The sequence below is a fragment of the Sinocyclocheilus anshuiensis genome, unplaced genomic scaffold (genome assembly GCF_001515605.1).
Source record: "Sinocyclocheilus anshuiensis isolate Anshui unplaced genomic scaffold, SAMN03320099.WGS_v1.1 scaffold263, whole genome shotgun sequence".
NCBI classification, from domain to species: domain Eukaryota; kingdom Metazoa; phylum Chordata; class Actinopteri; order Cypriniformes; family Cyprinidae; genus Sinocyclocheilus; species Sinocyclocheilus anshuiensis.
Window position 1 is genome coordinate 2031239 of NW_015549593.1, and position 20250 is coordinate 2051488.

The 20250-nt window shown below is 36.7% G+C and overlaps 2 protein-coding genes across 2 annotated transcripts in view; one reads left to right on the forward strand and one right to left on the reverse strand.

Moving 5' to 3' along the window:
- The window catches only part of LOC107658202 (uncharacterized), a 30249-nt gene extending 23651 nt beyond the window's left edge, over positions 1-6598 (reverse strand). Inside the window, exon 1 of the mRNA XM_016446661.1 lies at positions 6525-6598. The gene's annotated coding sequence lies outside the window, so the exon portion shown is untranslated. The remainder of the gene's footprint in view (positions 1-6524) is intronic.
- Positions 6599-15821: 9223 nt separating this feature from the next.
- LOC107658291 (ELL-associated factor 2-like) lies at positions 15822-19115 on the forward strand. Its single transcript, XM_016446809.1, has 6 exons — positions 15822-16048; positions 16513-16607; positions 16705-16841; positions 16953-17116; positions 18344-18574; positions 18655-19115. Exons 1-6 carry the CDS (start codon positions 15946-15948, stop codon positions 18702-18704), a joined length of 780 nt encoding a protein of 259 aa, XP_016302295.1. The 5' UTR covers positions 15822-15945; the 3' UTR covers positions 18705-19115.
- Positions 19116-20250: the final 1135 nt, after the last annotated feature.

The window sequence follows — 20250 nt, forward strand, 5'->3', positions numbered from 1 at the left end:
CAGGAAAGAGTGATTGATAGGTGAGAGTAGAAAGCCTGATAAAAGGGTTAGGTGTGGAGAGCAGGAGACACGAGCGATGAGAGATGAGCGGTATAGGGAGGAGAACAAACATGAGAGAGAAAGAGCGAGAGAGAGGTGGAGAGACAGAGAACATCCCAGCAGCTCCGCTGATAGGCAACAGCACCTGTAATAAGGCAGGATAGCTGTAAGAAGCAGATGTCCCTTTGAAAAACAGAAAATGATAATATCATGGAATCACTGATAGCTCTCATTTCTCCCTCACTGCTGTCTGCACTAAGCTGTCCTGGACTTCACAACTAGTTCAGACCACAGCTTTTAGGAAAAAACAAAATGTAAGTTGTTATTCGCTGAAAATTGTACACTATTAATTTTACACTGAGAGAAAAATACAAATAAAAAGCCAAGAACCTGCAACACAGCACTAAATACAGAAGAGTACTAGAGCCAAGCAATAAAAAAATGAAATAAAACCATTTTGAGATTAAAGTCATCATAATGCGAGATTAAACTTGTTAATTTTAAAGAAAAATGTCTAAATAAAATGTTGAGAATAAAGTTGTTGTGTTTCTAGAAATAAAATGCTGAAAATAAACACATTCGTGTCATGTTCATTTGAACGTTTCAATCAATGTCTGCAGTGGCGCTGGTCCTAGGGAGTAGACCTCATGAAAGTAGTTTCTGACGTGATCAACTAGTGTTCGAGTCTGTTTTTATGAAGTAACTGGCTATTACTTTATCGTTGATGGTTGTGTTATGCCTTCATCCATAGAAAGAAACGACTGTAACCATCTGTACAGACATTAATGGCAAAGCCGTATGGTTTAAGTTTAGGGCAGCAGTGAAAATAGCAATAGATGCTATTTACACTAAGTGACAACTGCAGCACTTTTAGCGATGTGTTATTTACACTAAATGAAAATAGCAATTCTATTTACGGTATGTAAAAGTTTGTAATAAATGTAAATAGTAATTAGATGCTATTTATACTTAGAAATAGTGACAAATACTATATGCACCTCAGTATTGTTGTAAATTAACAGGATGCAATAATAAGTGTAAATGATTTTATTAATAAAAATTTTTAAGTAGAGGCTGCCTTATTGGGACAACAAAGCCCTCCCTAAACCTACCCAATTAATACATCATTATTAAACACTTGTTAGGCAATTGATTTCCACATTTCCAATGTGATATGTGATGAAAAAAGTAAGAAGAGCGAGATCGGCAAAAGGCGAATCATCGTATGCTATCCACTAGCATTGCTCTCTACGACCTTCGCCACTGAAGACACTGATTAACACTATCCAATGAGCTAAAATGAACGTGACACGAGTGTGTTTATTCTCAGCATTTTATTTAATCTTTTTTACTCAAAATGTAACGTTTTTTTTCTTGAAACACTGACTTTATTCTCGAAATTTTATGAGTTTATTCTCAACATGTTATTTAGATTTTCCCGTCGAAATTTAATGTTTTTTTTTCGCGAAACACAACGACTTTATTCTCGAAATTGAATGAGTTTATTCCCAACATTTTATTTTCGAGTTTAATTTTGCATTATAATGACTTTAATCTCAAGATGGTTTTTATTTTTTTATTATTGCTTGGCCCTAATCCTCTTTCGTAACTAAAAGAGCTTTGAATTGAATTAAAATATTTTATACTAAAATCATTTAGAATGTTATTTCTAATTTAGAAAGTTAATTCTAATTTTTTCTGACTAAGTTATAATCAAAACTAGGGCTGCACGATAAATCGCATGCGATATTTAATGCGCATCTTGTCAGTAAAGCCGTTCTGTAATCAGCGTTAAATATCGCATGCGATTTATCGTGCAGCCCTAATCAAAACTTACTTTCTCCAAATTTACATTTATGTACTACCTTTCAAAGGTTTGGGGTCTGTAAGATTTTTAAAAATGTTTTTATTACTCTAATCTTCAGTGTCACATGAACACTTTAAGAAATCGTTCTAATATGCTGATTTGGTGCTCAAGAAGCATTTAACATTATTATCAATGTTCAAAACATTGGTGCTGCTTAATATTTTTGTGGAAACCATGATACATTTGTTCTAATTCTAACAAAGTTTAAAAGAACAGCATTTTTTAATAGAAACCTTTTATAGCAATTCAAAATACATTAAAGCTGCAGTCCGTAACTTTTTTTGGTTAAAAATGATCCGAAATCAATATTTGAGCAAGTACATAACCAGCCAGTGTTCAAAGCTATCGCCTTACTTTAGCTCGATTCACAACGGAAAGCTTGTAATAAAGTTTTCTAATTTGAGTGGTACGGGTAGGTTTTGGCGGGAAATTCAAGCTTGGCACTGCGTCATTACGTCACATATGTAAACATAAAGAAGTTGTCCCGGCTAGTATGCTGTATTGCCTGTGAGGATGCTGCAGGTGACGGATCGTTTATAGCCTTTTCTCACAGCTGAATAAATGGCTGATTGTAATCCAGAAAGGTCGAAACGACAATCATCAGTTATATTCCAAGACTAAGTACAATAGTACAATATCCACACCAGTGCGGTGACTGACAGCCACACATACTCCTCAAAACATTAGATTCATCCGTGCTGGAACCGTGCCGTCGCACAACCCACGCAAGGAAGATAATTCCGCACACAGCTGCAATTGCAGGTTTCCAAACAGAGATGGCGATAAAGAGGCAAAACTTATAGACTGCAGCTTTAATATCACTATTGTGGTCAATTTAATGCTGAATAAAACATTTTTTTTAATCTTACTGACACTAAACTTTTCAATGGAAATGTAGGTCAACCAAGATTTTAGTTCTATAGATCGGCATTAACTTTTGTAATATTTATAAATAGAACAGGACAAATAATTTACAAAGTGACAGATGATTATTATTGGTAACGCAACCTCTGATCTCAACAGCACAACCATACATTACAGTCAATACAGCAATCTATACTACATCATGGGCTGTGACATTAAATAGATGATAGAGATGAACAGCATCTCGCTTCTCTTTCAGTAGAACAAGACTGCTGGATGCCCTCAGGAGCTGCCTGTGGCTGTCATATTTCAACAGCTCCATTATGAACCCTAATAACCATCCATTGGGAGAACATCATAAGACCCACACAACCCTGTCCTAAGGGGCCCTCCTACACACACATCAGCTCCTTTGTTGTTATTTGTGAATGAAGGAGGGATCAAAGCAGCGGATCTCTGCGTGAAGGTGCCCCAATCTCCATCAGAACCACTTGGTCGGTAATGGGCTTTCATCGGGGGGTGATGAGGTGAGAGCAGGATAGGACAGAGGGGGGAGAAAGGGGGATTAGGAATTAGGAACACAAGGGGGGCGGCAATTGATCAGCTGTCATCTCTGCTTACTGTACGCTGGTGCACCTTTCACAGGAAAATGTCTGATCCAACTGGGTAAGATGCACACTGGGCACAATCATATCCATTTCAAAGTGGAACCATTTTAATGAGACCGCAGCCCACAAAAGAAGCAACAGGATACAGTTCAGCAAAAACTTTAAACAAAAGCCTGCATTTACTCTCTGCTATTTTCGATATACATGTTGCCCCTTGGTAATATTATTAAAAAATACGGGATTAGTTTCCACTGTTATGCCGATGATACTCATCTATTTTAATATATTTTAAAATGATTGCTGAGATCAAAGCTGAATTGTCAGCATCATTACTCCAGTCTTCGGTGTAACATCCTTCAGAAATCATTATAATATGCTGATTTGCTGCTCAAGAAACATTTTTTCGATATTAAAAGTGGGGGGCCACGTCCCCCACGTCCCCCGCGTAATCTACGCCCCTGGAGAGAGCAGAAGAGAGCGCGTGAATGTGAATTGCGCATATGACTGGCTTTCCCAAAACTATTTTATTGATAAAGTCTTTGTGTTTGTAAGAGAGAGAACACGCTGTCCAACAATTAATGCCACGGATCCCCAAATATGATCCCTTAAAGCGGGCGTACACGGTGCAATTCTGAAGGTTGATTACGTCTTTAATTTATTTTTCCGTACATTTCTGCCATATGTGCATTAACTTACAGTCACCACTGATAAGCTACCACTAAATATTGTAGCAACTTAATTTGCTGTAAAGTTACTTTGCAATCATCATCATATCGTGAAAAGCGCTATACAAATAAACTTGAATTTAATTGAATTTAGAAAACCCAATATGGATTAAAAAAAACTAGTGATGACTTAACTATTAATGAATTATGAATGAAAATATACATTAAAATATAATATAACCATAATGTAAACCTCATATCACATTTTTCAACCCATAATGAGATGGTAAAATCCTGGTTTACTGCCGTTCTCTGGTGCCATTGAGTATAATTATTCCAAACATTCATCACGCATGAACAATGGCAGTTCAATGCCAATGCCCCACATACTTTGCAACATAACTTCTCCTCCTGCTGATAACAAAACCATACTCTGGCAGTTGACATACCAGACCTTTTATTTCTCCAAAAACATGCCTAGCATTCTGCAATGACATAAATGTGACCTTGCCTCAAACTATTTAGGTACAGACAGTCTGAGGCAATTGAAGGTTAGCAAGACAATGATTTAAACAGATTCATTTTTATGTGATAGTTCACTCAAAAATAAACCTTCTGTCATCATGTACGCACACTTATTCTTCAACTGCACTGTCAGAAAAAAAAAGAAGCAAAAATAGTAACTTTAGGGCCAACAGCTTGTCACTGAGGCAGTATCCTTAAAGGGGCAACGTTTGTACCACATCTACCTGCATATTAGTACCTTAGAGCAGTAATATGTACCCTTAAGGTACTATTATGAAACTTTATGGGTACATAACGTACAAAGTTCCTTCTTTAAGGGTACTGCCCTCCATCTGATGGACACTTTACAATCCCATGAGGCCATAGGAGAGGAGTTGTGATTTGCAGTGAAGCGAAGCAACTGACGCTGGTAGGTCACATGGCAATTCCAACATTACGAATGTAGTACTTCTGGATTACATTTTATACTACACACACTCATACTATACAGAACAGAATTTCTGAACAGTTGCAAAGTAATTACTTATTGAAAATAAGTATCTAGTATATGATTTCAGACGCAGCCAAGCTGTTGCCTTTCATTTTTCCACATCTTTTCACATTATTTCTTACATAAAATACAAAAGGGGAAATGTAGCAGAATGTCCAAGCCGCTCTTTTCCTTTCAGACAGTGGTTGGTAATCAGGGGCTGTCAAGCTCCAAAAAAGAGCACAAAACAAATAAAAGTGGTTAATATGACTTGTGTGCTGCATTCCTAGTCTTCCAAAGCTTTAATAGCTTTGTGAGAAGAGCAGACAGACTGAAGTTGTTATTCACTAAAAATCTTGTTTGACAGCAAACGTCACTATTCAGTTTGTTTGGCAAAGAGAAGCTTGGGCACTGCAATAAATAACTCATTTTGTGTTCCACCGATACAGGTGAGGCTGAGTAAATGATGACAACTTTTAAATTAAAACTTTTAGTTAGAAAGCAAAATCTTCAGATCATCAGATTCCCACCCGACCTTTCTGCTTCACAGAGAAGTCGTTATCCTCTGATGAATACTATGCAAGCCTGCAGGTGTCACATCAATTTATATTCCAATTTCCTGTCCGCTTCCCTCTTTCTTTCTATCTCTCTACTGTCCAACTAGATGAAATATTGAGGGCTTTCTGCTGAGGAGTGAACTGGCCCATTTTTACCCCATGTGTGCCAGACACTGAGGTGATCGTCTTGAACACCTGGCTCAAGCTCTGTAGCACTCTGTGCCCACACAACAACACACAATAAATCAATGAAGCATTTCATTAGAGCAGATGGCTTCATCTCCAGCGATCTGGTGCCTTGTGTATTGTTGAGGTGCACGGCAGTGGACCAGGTCAGGCTAAAAACTAGAATGCCGGTGTTGTCACAACGAAACAGCTTGACCCCTTACTCCCTTCGTCACGACAACACGTCAAGGGGTCAGTGAGGCATGACAACCCCACACAACAGAAGGATCGTGTAACAGCGCAGGGAGTATAAATGTATTCAGCTCTCCTCTTTTTCTCTCTCTCCCTTCCTCCAGAGGTCTATCCTCCGCTTCAGATCTGTCCAATGTCATGAGCAGAAGTATGTAAATGATATTCAGTGTTCCCTTGTACTGTTCAGCAAGTCTGCTCTTCATATTCCAAACTGGACATCTCCTCAGGTGGAATTTCACTCAAAAACCATGAGAAATGTCACACACAATAAGTAAACTGCATATTTTTTTTAAATAAAAATGAGAAAAAAAGATGTAATCTATAGAGCATCCACTGATCTAAATTACATCCTGGCATATCATCAGCACAAAACATATGTTCATTCTTTTCTCTACAAATCATCCCATTCAACAAGCACAAAATAAGAGCTTTTTAAAGCATAAACCAGTGGCAAAATTATTATATTACAAGTCAAGTCCCCCCTCCTCCCAATCTCCATCTAGATTTACATACCTCTTTCTCATGCAGAAACATCAGGTAGGGGATGAGAAGGCAGAGCATGTCAGCAAAATCAGCAGTGTGCACGCAGTGGTCTATTCCACTCTGATGTGATAGCAGCATGTGAGCTGCTTTAGCTCTCTCAGCTATTGTTACAGCCGCCAGCTCTGCACTGAGCATGCTCCTAACACCGCTCCACTCACTGTTGGCATGGGAACCACTCAAGCACAGACCTCACTAAAAAGGACCTCCCTGATATACACTCTCTTTTCCCCCCACCTGCCCTCTCAAGGGGGTTTTCCTTGTTGTTGCGTTTATGTAACCCTATGTGAACCAAAGCAAATCTTCACAGACGAGAATAAACTGACATAAAACATCCACTCATGAAGTTACCTGAGCTAAAAAGACATCTTTAACTAGCTCTAACATCATCGTCTGAGTCATTGTCTTCAATCTTGAGTTTATTACAATGAAATTTTATCAGTTTAATCCAAATGGTGATGTTATGGGGAAAAAAAGATTTTTGACCTTATGGAGTGTAGAATTATTTAACTAAACGACTCGATATTCTGCAGGAATGTCCAACAACCAACTAGTGAATTAGTGAGGTCAACAAGTTTATCTATAGATTTATTTATTTTAATATAAATAAAATAAAATCTAAATAAATAAATTGATGTGGGTTTTTATATTTATTTTAATACATTGTATTTATTTTAATACATAAATAAATATATGTATTATTATTATATGTGTTATCAATTAAATAATCAAAATAAATAAATATCAATGAATAAAAATACATCTAGTATTTCTGGTTTTTAGTTTTATATTTATTTTAAAATAAATTCATATCTAAAATTAAATAAAAATCTAAATACATAAACTAGGTTTTTATATTTATTTATTATTTAAATAACTCTCAATTCCAAAGCAAGGGCCATAATCTCTACTGGAACGCAGCAGGATTTTACTGCATTCCTCAAAATTCCCATGAGAGGGCTTTCAAAGCATATTGGCTGTGCTCTGTAATTACAGTATGTTGCTTGGGGTTGTCGTGGCCGGGCCATATGGAGAGAGCTAATCCTCTGTTACCACACATGCTTCTCAGCTCCTCCAGCGATCAGAACGCTAAACAGACATCAGCTGAGCCTGTCAAGCCCTGTCAGTCTGCCATAGCCCTGCACACTGGATCTCTGGGGCTCAGGAATAGAGCGGGTCAAAGGAAGGGATTTCCTCTTTACCTCTGCTGTACTTCAGTGATCTATTGGGATCAAGCGCAGGAGGTCGACGGCCAATGCATTATCAGCATTTGATAGCGAGCTCCCTGGAGAGACTCAAATTTACTATTAGCTTTTGTTTCAAGGCTTCTAGCCTTACATTAGCCAAAGTGATACTTTTATCAGAGACTCTAACAGCTTTTTTTATTGTGTAATTTATCTTTATAAGTTATTAATCATGCTATGTATCTGTTCAGCAGCACTTTAATAGCAAACCGCAGTTGTGGTGGGATCGGAATAAAATCACAAGTCCCTGTGGTTCAGTTGAGGTTGGTTGAGTACACTATACAGCCAGTAAAAGCTTCATCCATTAGCTTGAATGTTTCTACAGAGGGCCGCATTTATATAGTCTATTTATGAGCAGCAGCACACAGTGCAAATAGAAACAATATGATGAGAGAAAAATATCATCTGATTAACATTGAAACACAACAAAATGGTCAGATAGCTTAATTTACAAACACATCCCAAAAATTACTATGGTAATAGGTATTCTTAAAACTACCATGTAACAACCATGAATTGTATTCATATTTGAGTGTTTCTTAAACTGTGGATAATTTTGGCCCACTTGAACATTTAGAAAATAAAGTATCTTAAAACACGCTTTTCACACTCTCACTAATTTAGTTTTTTTTTTCTACTAACAATGTCCAACAGTGAACTTTTTCTTAAGTATCATGAGTATTTCACTACAGCATTATTTCTACCACCTTTCAAATTCTGTTTTCTGTTTAATAATAATCAACAATGTAAGTAACGATAAAGTAGATTATATTCATAACATTTTTGGAATAAAATGTCTGACTCCTAAATGCCCTAATAATATTTTCACATTTTTCTATTGGTCAAAATTTTAAAAGATATTTTTAAATGATGCAAAATAAAACTATTCTGTTCAAAAGTAATATTATATATTATATACTAAGCAAAGTTATTATTCATATTTTAAGATGGAAGTCTGGGTCTGGGACAAGAGTAAAACAATAAAAAAATCTAAAATATACACTACTGTATATAAAACACTGAGATTAGCCGTAGCAAGACAAAGGATTTGAACATTTTATTTGAAACAGAATTTATTAGAAATTGTAACATTATAAATGCCTTTACTGTCACTTTTGACAAGAATGAAAGGTAGTAGTATATTTACAGTATATAAAAAAAACTCTTCCATGACCTCAAGGATCAAAGTTTTAATGTGGCCAAATAGTTTTAATACAAATCAACCCAACACAAAAGTGCCTTCAGTTGAAGAAACATCAATTTAGTGCAGTGTATTAAGCATTTTTAAACTGACAAATGCACAAAATGGACCCAGATTTTTAATACACAGCATTTGTTGCTGTGTCTGGGAGAGGAGAATCATTCAAGAGATTGATGGGCCTCAGGGCTTAGAGAGAAAGTCTCAAGCTAGTGGCCATGACACTCAAGATGCAGAGCATCCACAGAGCAGCGGCCGTCACCCTGCCCAAAGACTCGCTATTCCTAATTTATGAGGGCTCTACCAAGCCTCAATAATTCATACACCCAGCTCCACACAGTGATCACTGAAGCACAGACCGCCTTTCACACAAGACCAAAAAAAAATAAAAATTTAATAAATAAACACAATTCTCTTTCAGACAAGGTTTGCCTCTCCATTATGAGATTCTTTGTTTTGGCAGCAATGGGACAATATTTGGTTCTGCATATGAATCAGCAGCTGACGCACAAATAGCTGAAAGATGAGAAAGCTGAAACAGCATTCACAAAACTGTCAAACCAACTGTTAGTATGTAAGGTTAAAAAAAGGGGTTACTGCAAAATTCAGACACATTATGAGTCGAAACAAAGCAAAAAAATTAAAATAATACACTGGTAATACAGTAGGTGAAAGCTACAAAAATGTATTTATTATCCTTTTATTGTGATTATTAAAAAACACCATAATGAATTCACTAAGAATGCACTGACACACAATGCTATTTAGTGGCATCCCTAAAAGTAGGCCTAACCGAAGTGAAAATCTGTGTAGGATGTCATAGAAAATGTATTAGTTTAGCTCTAGGGTTCCATATCCTATATTTGGCACCATTATGGGACACAATATTGGTAAACGGATGAGAGACAATCAATTGTACCATGAGAAAAGGGCTCACAAAACACACTGACACAAATACGGGGAGAGGGCAGCTAACACACTAACACACATACTGATGGTGCATGTGAACATCTCTTTCAGCTCAACAAAGAAACTGAATGGGATATGCATAAATAATGTCTCAGATGTGGGTCAGTGTGCGTTACATTGCTCATATAGATGCATATATTTAATGCGCCGTACTGAGGTGGTGGCTGGTGATGGCATCACGTCCTGTGCTACTCTGAGCCTGGGAAACAGCATGGGAACTGTCCCACATTCCTCAGACTAGCCACGACTGGGAACTGCAAAAGTATACAGCAGGAATGTATTGTCATTAGTGCATGGGACCATGTCAGTGAGACTACAAGGTATTGACTCAACTGCTCTATTCAATGAAGCTGCTACGTATACCAATAGATATATGGGTGCAGTGTGTGAACGGAAAGTTTGATTAGTCCATTAATGGGCCAGACATGTCAATGTCTAAAGGCATGTCAATGTTTATATAACCATAACCAACCCACATTTTTACAGTCAGGTTCTGATGGGTCTCTCTGTTGGTTAATGGTTCTCGGATTAAATGCCCTACACAATGAGGAAAAAATAATAATTCCCAAGCTGGACAATGAATCCAGGGGTCTCCTAATGATACCATAAATAGTTGCTTACATGATCATGCCATCCTTCAAAACACAACTTTGTTGTCACATACAGTTTGTGCTACAGGCATGAATGAGGCCTCAAAATTTAAATGATGCAGCTTCTCTTGGTGCAGAATAACCACAGAACACCACTGTAACCCCTACCAACCACCCAGGACACCCCAGAAATTAACCCTAAAAAATGCCTTAGCAACCACCCATAACATCCTAGTAATACACTGAGAACATCCTATGATCCACACAGGTAAAACCCCAACAACTGCCCAGAATAGCAATGATCCATAAATTAATAATAAAGCAAATGCCATAAAGCAATGCCCTAGCAACCACCAAGAGCACCTAAGTATCATGACGGTGAGTTTTGCCTGAGCAAGCACTACTCTGAAAAGGTTCAAATACTGTACTGACAAATACTGCTGAATCATTGTTGCATGCTATACAAAAAAAAAAATTGTTTATGTCCACATAAAAAAGAAAGAAAAAAATATGTAATCTGTGCATTCCACTGATTACCATTTACCATATTACATATTTCTTAAATTATGAGTTTATAGCTTATTCACAATTAAATTAGAATTAGCCTTTTATGCTTGGGAAAACTGCATGGTCTGCACACAGTATACTTGCACACAGTCCAAACAAAACATTGCTGCTCACATAAATTTTGTAAAGCATAAACAGTGTTTTCCCTCCTAATATATGGCTGTTTGTCATCCACGGCTGTGTACAAAGTGGTAAACTCATTTTACAATGTTGTTTGTTTACTTTGCACACAAGTAATTTATTTTAATATTAATATATTTATTTAGATTTCCTAGTTTAAAACTGTATAAGTTAGATCTTTGTAGCAAAGTCTCTTTAAAGCCTTTTTAAATGGCAGTATGTGGCATTGCCATCTGAATTGCTTGGGGTGAAAGAGTCAAGTTCTTCAATTTAATGACTTATAAACATCTGCTTACAATTGCTCTGTGTAAATTGTTTCAACCAACCTCATGAAGTGAGTGGTTCCAGGAAATGGCCGATATTTGGTCAGAATGGTTCTTATTAATTGATTTAATTGAATTAATAGAGATCTGATTCAAAGTAAACTTTATGTAAAACAGGAGGAAGAGCTCAACTCCTCACTGGCATCAGTATTTACACAACAAAAGGGGTCTTTTTCTTAACAAGCCTTTTCAGCATACATCACTCACTATTATGATGCAGAATATTCAGTGCATCTGATGATGAACTCTATGCAGATGAGGCCCGGTAACAGCCAGGGATGATTTTGCGACCAACAATGTGGCCATTTCATCTCTGAAAATTGATTTTTTTGCCTTGATGTAGACAGAATATTAAGCTGCACACTGAATGCATTATTAACCCCTTGATGGCCTTTAGTTAATCAAAACAGCCTTGATTCAAGACATCCAGGTGATAGTGATAATGTAAAACAAGTAACCAAAAGAAACTACAGCATGTCTAAATGTCTACTGCATGATGCCTCCACTGATACAGCAAACTCTTTATTGATACAGGATTCCATTGTAGAATCTGTTCAAAACTATGGGGACTAATGGGACTGACTTCATTATACTGTATTTTGCAGACATAAAGAAGGATACAAATGAAAATAGTTTATTTAAACTGGGCCCCATTAATTAATTAATTTCTGGCTAGAGAGGGAGAACATGATTATTTCAGTCATGGATTTTGTTTTGGGAACTAACTATTTTTATTTGATTCCCCAGATCTGCTAATTCAGCTGAACTAACTTAAAAATAAATTATGTGATGTTTTCAGACCAGAAGTCACAGACAACATTAGATTGTATGCATAAAAATTTTCACATTTACCCTGGAAGCTCACATTCATCTGCATTCATTTGTCAACATCTCAAAATTCAACCAACAACTAATGTATAGAGCCAAGTCCCCACCCTACATTTTTTTCTTTTTCAAGATGGAAGAATCTGATCTGTCACTACTTCTTGTTTTATCGCAATTTTAACATCAGCTATGTACAGTACTCATATTATCATTTTATGCAAAATGGCATATTCTGAGCAGAGAGGTGTGCAGACACCTAAACAAGATAATGCACTTTAATAAACAATCAACAGTGAATAAAGCCTATTACAGCCTTCCTGACATTGTGCACATTTCCACTTCATTTTGCCTCAAGGTCATTCAAAAAAAATCCCTGAATTACAGCAAGCCAATTTTCAAAATTAGATAAAATATCTTTAACCACCCAACACATATTGGTCCTTCCTACTGACAGGGTGACCTAGTCCAAATTTTAAAAACAAAACAATACAGACCCAACAAAGAGGACATTCATCAAAGAGATGTGTTATGTCAGGGTGAACAAGAGGGGTGTATATATATATATATATATATACACAGTATATACATATATATACACACACACACACACACAGTCACGTAATCTTCATATATACACAGTCAGGTCAACTACAGACACACAAGAGAGAGAGAGAGAGAGAGAGAGATAAAGCGACATGCCTTGAATCAAGGGCAAGGCCAGACTGATATGATGTTGCTCTTGTGGAAGACCTTCCAGAGAACATCCACGCTTGACTTTAGGCAAAACAAACAGTAGCTATATAGTCATTTGCATCTTAGCAAAGTTCAGTAATGGAACATTAAGTGTTTGTTTAAATAAAACACATTTAAAGTAGGTCACATACTATATGTAATCTACAGGAGATATGCAAATGAACTCTGAGTGGCTCATACTGAGCAGTTCTGAGCTCATCTGTCCTTGCAGCTCTCCTGTCATGTTTTCTGCTAGTGACCATGATACATGTCGAGGTCATTTAGTGTGTTTCTAGTTAATCTAATCTATAGCTAAATACAGTTTAGTTGTATAGTTGTCTATACAAAAGTGAAATAGGCAATATGCTTTCACTCCTATTTGGATCGTATTTTCCTCACCATCCTCATTCAGAGGAACTGGAATTTTTGTTTGATGCCAAATGATGCATAGTGCACACAACCAAACACTCTTTTTAATCTGGCTAAATTGTAGTCATGCACCAAAATTTCAGAAAATGAAAATATTTGAGAAAATAAAAATTATTTTAGGTTTCAGCCAAAACAGTTTTTAAGGCTGCAATCACTGACCGAAACAGCACTTCTTCGATGTTTTGACTTTGTCATTGTCTTACTTAGTGCACACAATGTGGATAAGCTACAACAAGTAAACTTGTCAGCAGCGTAGACACACTTCTGGACCAAAAATGATGCTAGAGTAGCAATATATGAAAATAGTTCAGCTGTGGAGGCTCGTTGACAAAAAACGTATGACTTGTTTATCATCTGTGCACAGCATACTAAGTTAAATTACCCAAATTCTTTACCAAAACTTGTTTTTTGGTTTTGGGTTTTTGGCTAAATGAAAAACCTTTCATTTCAATTTTGGGTGTTTCTGTAAAAAAAAAAAAAATAATTATTTTGTTGCATCACTACTAGTAAACGGCAAAAGTTTCTTTAAACTTTCCGATCAAGAACAGCTGTCAGCTCTCAGCTCTCTTTGCTATAAGTTTAAATGCATCATATAATAATGTTAATAGTGTTCATCGTCTGTTTGATTACTTCTTCTAAAATTAACTACAACTTTATTTGTCCAGTAAGCAACTGAGGAAAGAACAGCAATCCTGTAATGACTCCCCTGATGACCATTACTTAGATAATGCAGTCTGTGTGGACAGGAGTCCTGATCTCAGCCAATCACTTAATGGAGAACAGTCATCTGTCCACCACTGCTGAGTCCACTATGTCTGCATCACCCGGCAGTGCGGACTAGAGAAAATGCTTCTATTTTCCATTTTTCTGATACGATGTTCTTTCATTACGAATTATGAATTTCTGGAGCTTGCATGAGTTCCAAAGAGCTCTAAAAGGTTGTTATGTGACCCTTAAATAGTGCATAATTTTACATTTTTCTTAATATTAGGCCTACATCATAATTTCTTGATTTAAAAAAAAAAATCTTTAAAATCAGTACATTTCCAGGTTTAAATAAACTAAATCCCAGATTTTTCTCAACCTTTTGAACCCAACTATATAATGGTAAATGAATATGTAGTGCATTTACATGTATAATGTCCATTCTCATCATATTAAAAAAAGATCAGATCGGTCATCTGGGTCATGTAAACAAATGCAGAACCTCTATCTAAGGGTGCCAGCCAGTCTCCATCTGTAATGGCAAATAATGGCAGATTTCCAGTCATCTTCACCCCATAATGGGTCTTAAGAGTAAAGACAGTCACCCAGCAACCTGCTAATTCCCAACAATCACATATGCCTCTGCTGCCCCCCGTCTCGATCTCTATTGACTTTTAATGATCATAGATATGAGTTAGTATTCAGAGATCCTGCACTTGACTTACTTTTACGCTTACGATGACATCCAACAATAAAGCTACCGCTTTAATTACCCACTCTACGGGTTCCCGTTAAATTAAAGCCGAAACTCAGACTCACAGAAGCCGACTAAAACTGAAGCTTGCAGGATTGGAAAACCTCGCTCAAAATCAGTGAAAACTCGACCACGAAGTCCATTCCTTCAGCCTGCGCTATTAATGAACCAAACGCCCGTGAGTCACATTCACAACCGACTCATTAGAATTTAGATACGGGACCAATGACTGTTCAACAGATGCTCAAACTTACATAGAGATGACGCCGTGACGGGATGACCCAGACACGAATCTGCCCGTTGTTAGGCGGGACAAACGCGCTGCTCGTGGATGAACCGGCTTGTGACAACCTCCAAACAGGCTACGACCCCATATCCTGTCCATCAATGGAAATAAAAGTACACATTTTTTTCAAAGCACATAAATGACATACAAATTGCACCTTTGTGCTAAACTATAATCAAAGGCGAGATTATTCTGCTGATATATAGCCTAATTATAATTTAATATAATGTAAAATAAGTCATAAGTCATTATGAATACATTATACTTTCTTATGAAATTACCAGCTTTGAACAGACCTTAATATATATTTTTTTACTTTTTCATATTATTCTTTGTGTTGCGACTGCAAACTGACAAGTGGATTTTCTTAGAGAGAGCGCTAGAGGGCACTCATGCGTTCGGGTAAAAAATAGACACTTCCGTCAGTCGTTGCGTCAGCGTTGACTGACAGTTTTCTTAGCCAATTACAGTTAAGAAGACCTCCAATGAGGCGTGACCAAGTACACAAACCCAACCAATCACAGCGTAGCAAGCTCAAGCAACGGGTCCATACTCCAGAAGTGAGGTGTCTATTTCATTTTCTGTCTTAGATGGTATCGAATCGAGCAGAAAGTTGAAAACTGGTAACATATGATTAAACATTGTGATTAGAATGAATGGAACAGCATATTCAAACTTTGACAATCAAGAACACGTCCTCAAACTAGGCGAAACTTTTGAGAAACAACCTAAAATTGCATTCCACACGGTACGATGTAAGTGGCATATTTTACATTATTATCTCTATATTAGGATATTTATATAAACACATACAAACAAATCATATTTTGAAAAAAAAAGAGCTGTTTCTTACGTTGATACTGAAACCATAAGTTGTTTTTAAACAATGTGCACAGGCATATGAGAAGGCAGCTATGTGTTTTTCCACCTTGCTGCCTATCTCAGCTTTTTAATGTTATTTGGAAATAATGAAAAAGCATCTGTCTTTGTGCTTATAATGGAAACCTTCCTAAACGAGCACGCTTTTCTATCCGCTGAAACGCTGTGGTTTAAAATGAGATCTTGGAAAACATTTAATTCATGAGGAATTACTTATTTTCCACTACAATAGGCAACACGCGCCCTCTGTAGGTTCTACGTTGGTACAACACTGCTTATGTTGAATGTCAGCAATGGTACACATGATTATGAAATACGAATGTTTTCTTCCTGGTCATAGATGATTTCAAACCAGCCTCCATAGACACAACATGTGAGGGGGAGCTGGAAGTGGGCAAAGGAGAGCAAGTTACAGTCACACTACCGAACTTAGAGGTAGGCTCAGTAACCTTAGTCCCACAAAAAAAAAATGATTGTATGTACAGTAGCATGGATGATTAAGCTGAATCTCCTTTCCCATCAATCTTTGCAGGGATCCTTAGCACCTGTTACCGTATTTAAAGGTTCCAAAAGGCCTTATATGAAAGAATGTGTTCTCATTGTTAACCATGACACGGGAGAGTATCGTCTGGAGAAACTCAGCAGCAACATTGCCGTCAAGAAGACCAGGTATTAATACGTTTGTGTTCCAGGTCATATGGATTCACAATATATTTCATGATATACTCATTTAAAGCTTTTGTTAAGTAAATAAAGTGTCATGTTTCTGTTTCCTTACAGGGCTGAGGGAAGCAGTAAGATTCAGTCACGGCTGGAGCAGCAAACCAGCAGGCTCAGTCAGCAGATGAAGACCGGAAGTGGAAACAAGGCTCCATCCAGCACCAAGAGCTCTCCTCCCAAGGAGAAAATGTCTCCATCATCTCCCATGGATGATATTGAGCGAGGTAATATGTCTTGCTGTTACGTCCCAATACCTTGTTGATTTGTCTAGGGATATTTAGGGGATGTAACATTTATTAAAAAAAATAGGATATAGCCTAGTGCAAATAGGATAGAGGAGAACACCACAAATTCAAACAGAGAAAAGACATTTATTTGCTTTAGCCCCAACCAGTATAACAAGGAACAGTCTTTAAAGATATTCAATATATATATACACATATATAATTACAATTAACAATAAACAAAAAGAAATTAAACTTTGAAGTAATAATACAAATGAGCTAAATAATGAAGACCGCACAAGTGTTGCCAAATCAAATAACCAAATAAAAAAAAAACTTTTCTAACCAAAGGATTTAAATCTAAACTAGCATAATCAAAATTAAAATCAAAATAACATCTTCGGTGTGCTACCAACACGCCCCACCTTAACTACACTAACTAAACAAACCAAAACTTACATTGGGTGGCAACACTACTAAACTAATGAACTAATACATAAAAAAGATACGTGGAGTGAAATGTATGTCACGTAACATCTAAACTCTCTCTTCAAAGTCTTACCAGAGCAGGTGAATAAAGAGCACGGACACGTACACCACGCTCAACTCAGACATACCAGATGGTAACACTTGCCAATATCTGGAAACATCAGTTCAGTCAGTATAATCAGCAGGACACCAGCTTGATTACAGAGCCATGAACCAAAAACATATATGAAAATGGTAAAATAGACAAAATGTTTGGTGTCAGTAAGTTTTTTTTATTGTTTTTTTGGTTTTTTTTTTTCTAATTTAAATAAATGAATACTTTTATTTAGCAAGAACACATTCAATTGATCAAAATTGATCGTTAGCAGCACAACTGTTCTACATTGATGGTTATAATTAAGCAGCAAATCAGGATATTAGAATGATTTTCAGAGGATCATGTAATACTGAAGATTGAAGGAATGGGTTCTGAAAATTCAGCTTTGCCATCACAGCAATAAATTGCATTATAAATTATATTAAAATAGAAAACAGTTATTTTAAATTGCAATAATATTGTAAATATATTGTGTATTTCACAATATTGCTGTTTTTGCTTTATTCATTAAATAAGTGCAGCCTTGGTGAGCAGCATAAGAGACTGCTTTCAAAAACAAAATCTTACTGACCCAAAACCCCTTGAACAGTAGTGTACTGGAATTCTTTAGTTAATCCTTCTTGTGTTATGTGTTTCTGTAGAGCTGATGGCCGAGGCGCGTGTCATGGATCAGATGAGCAGTGGGGACAGCTCCTCAGATTCCCACAGTTCCTCATCCTCCAGTAGCGGGGACAGCTCCAGCAGCAGTGATTCAGAGGATGAGGATCGCCCCCCACATAATTTGGCCCCAGCTCCCCCCCAGAGCACCTCTGCCATCAACACATCTCAAAGCCGTGTGGAGGAGAGCAGCGGGCATTTAATGAACACACTTAGTGAGTTTCAGGGCATCTGGGTGATTTTGGTTGGTCTATCACTCTCTTTTGTGTGTCTAATATGTTTTGATTCATTTCAGAAAATGATCTCCAGTTGAGTGAGTCTGGGAGTGAAAGTGACGATGACTAACCGCAAAGACGTGTGGGACACCTGATGCTGAAAGAGGGTCAGGTGTTCAGGAAGTGTTTTCACTAGTTAAAACTTTGTGATACCTGAATCCAAATCCCTGTCAACTTCTCAGTTAGGAAATCTTTTTTTTCCCCCCAGTTTCTTAGTAATACTTGGATCAGCAAAAGCTGTGCAATTGGACACATTGCTGGGGGGTTTGCTGTATTAGTAAATTAAGAAAAAGTATTTATTTTGTTGAGAATGCTACTGCATAGATGTTAGTTTTATAGGAATGTCCTATAATTGCTTCCTCAGAGGTTATAGAAATATATCTGTTTGTGAAATAACTGTTTAGAAAGGTCACCATGGTCTTCTTATAATATATACATATATATATATATATATATTTATATTTTTGAGGCTTAAAATACTCAAGCAGAAGTGATTCAGCAGCATATTATAAGGAGTCTTAAGGAGCACCAGTAAATGAAGGTGCCAAGCTCAATCTCCGATATTTACACATTACCCGACCTGCAATACTTGAATTTGTCTCTCTTTTGATAATTCGGAGACATTTGCTTATAACAAACTGTGCCTTGTATATAAGGTGTATTTGACTATCCATCCCATTCTCTTGAATTTAAGTACACCCTTTTTTTTTTATTGCATAAAAATATGATATCCATTTAGAGGTAGAAGTCTCTGTGTTGTGTGTGTCTTACTGTATGCCTCTGGAAGGCCCAAAAGCAACACTCACTCTTAAAGGATGTCCTTAGCCAGTCCTTCTTGAGCACTAATTGCAAAATATGACATGCCATTCAATGTAATGTAGCAGGGTTGACTGGTGTGGTAAATGTAGTTCTGTGGGAAGTGTTTGATCATTAAAATTGTGTGTAGACTAATAAAGATTTCTTTTGTGATATTTGTTTGTTGATCATTTGATTGTCTTCATATAGCAGAATATAATTTTCAGCATCTGAGCTGCAAAGTTTAACTGAGCTTCATGTTATGGAAAGATTAACTTGATCAAGTCTAGTCGAGTAATTGTGAGATAGGAATTGTTGCTCTAATTATGTTGAGGGTTTCAACATAAATCTTTTTGAACGTTATGCAGTGGCTCTTGAGACATGCATCTTGAAGAGAGACTGTTTGGAGGCACAAACTTTAAAACATGCATTGGTTTGTTTCTGAAACAGATGGTGAAATAATGTTCCCTCTATGACCCTGAGCAAGTGTGCATGTAACATTTTTTTTTTTTTTTTTTTTTTGTGCGTATACTGTAACTGTCTCTGTGCTATGCATGGAAACATGAAGTTGCTCGTTTTTTATACCATTACAAAAATGTATCGTAACCAAATACCTAAAAATGCCAGAGTGATTTTCATAGCCTTTTCCCATAAAACACTGTCAGATGTTTATACGAAAGCATTAATAAAACCAGGTAAAATCTTTCCACATTTCACTTGCCATGAGTTCATTTGTACCATCGTGTTGATTTGCAAATAATTTTTTTAGATAATTTATCTTATATTAAAAGGGCTTTCTATTCTTTTAAACATTCTATTCC

Coding starts and splice junctions, on each gene's coding strand:
- LOC107658291 (XM_016446809.1), top strand. CDS start 15,946: ATGAATGGAACAGCATATTCAAACTTTGACAATCAAGAACACGTCCTC. Junction 16,049..16,512: donor TGCATTCCACACGGTACGAT/GTAAGTGGCATA, acceptor TCCTGGTCATAG/ATGATTTCAAACCAGCCTCC. Junction 16,842..16,952: donor ATTGCCGTCAAGAAGACCAG/GTATTAATACGT, acceptor GTTTCCTTACAG/GGCTGAGGGAAGCAGTAAGA.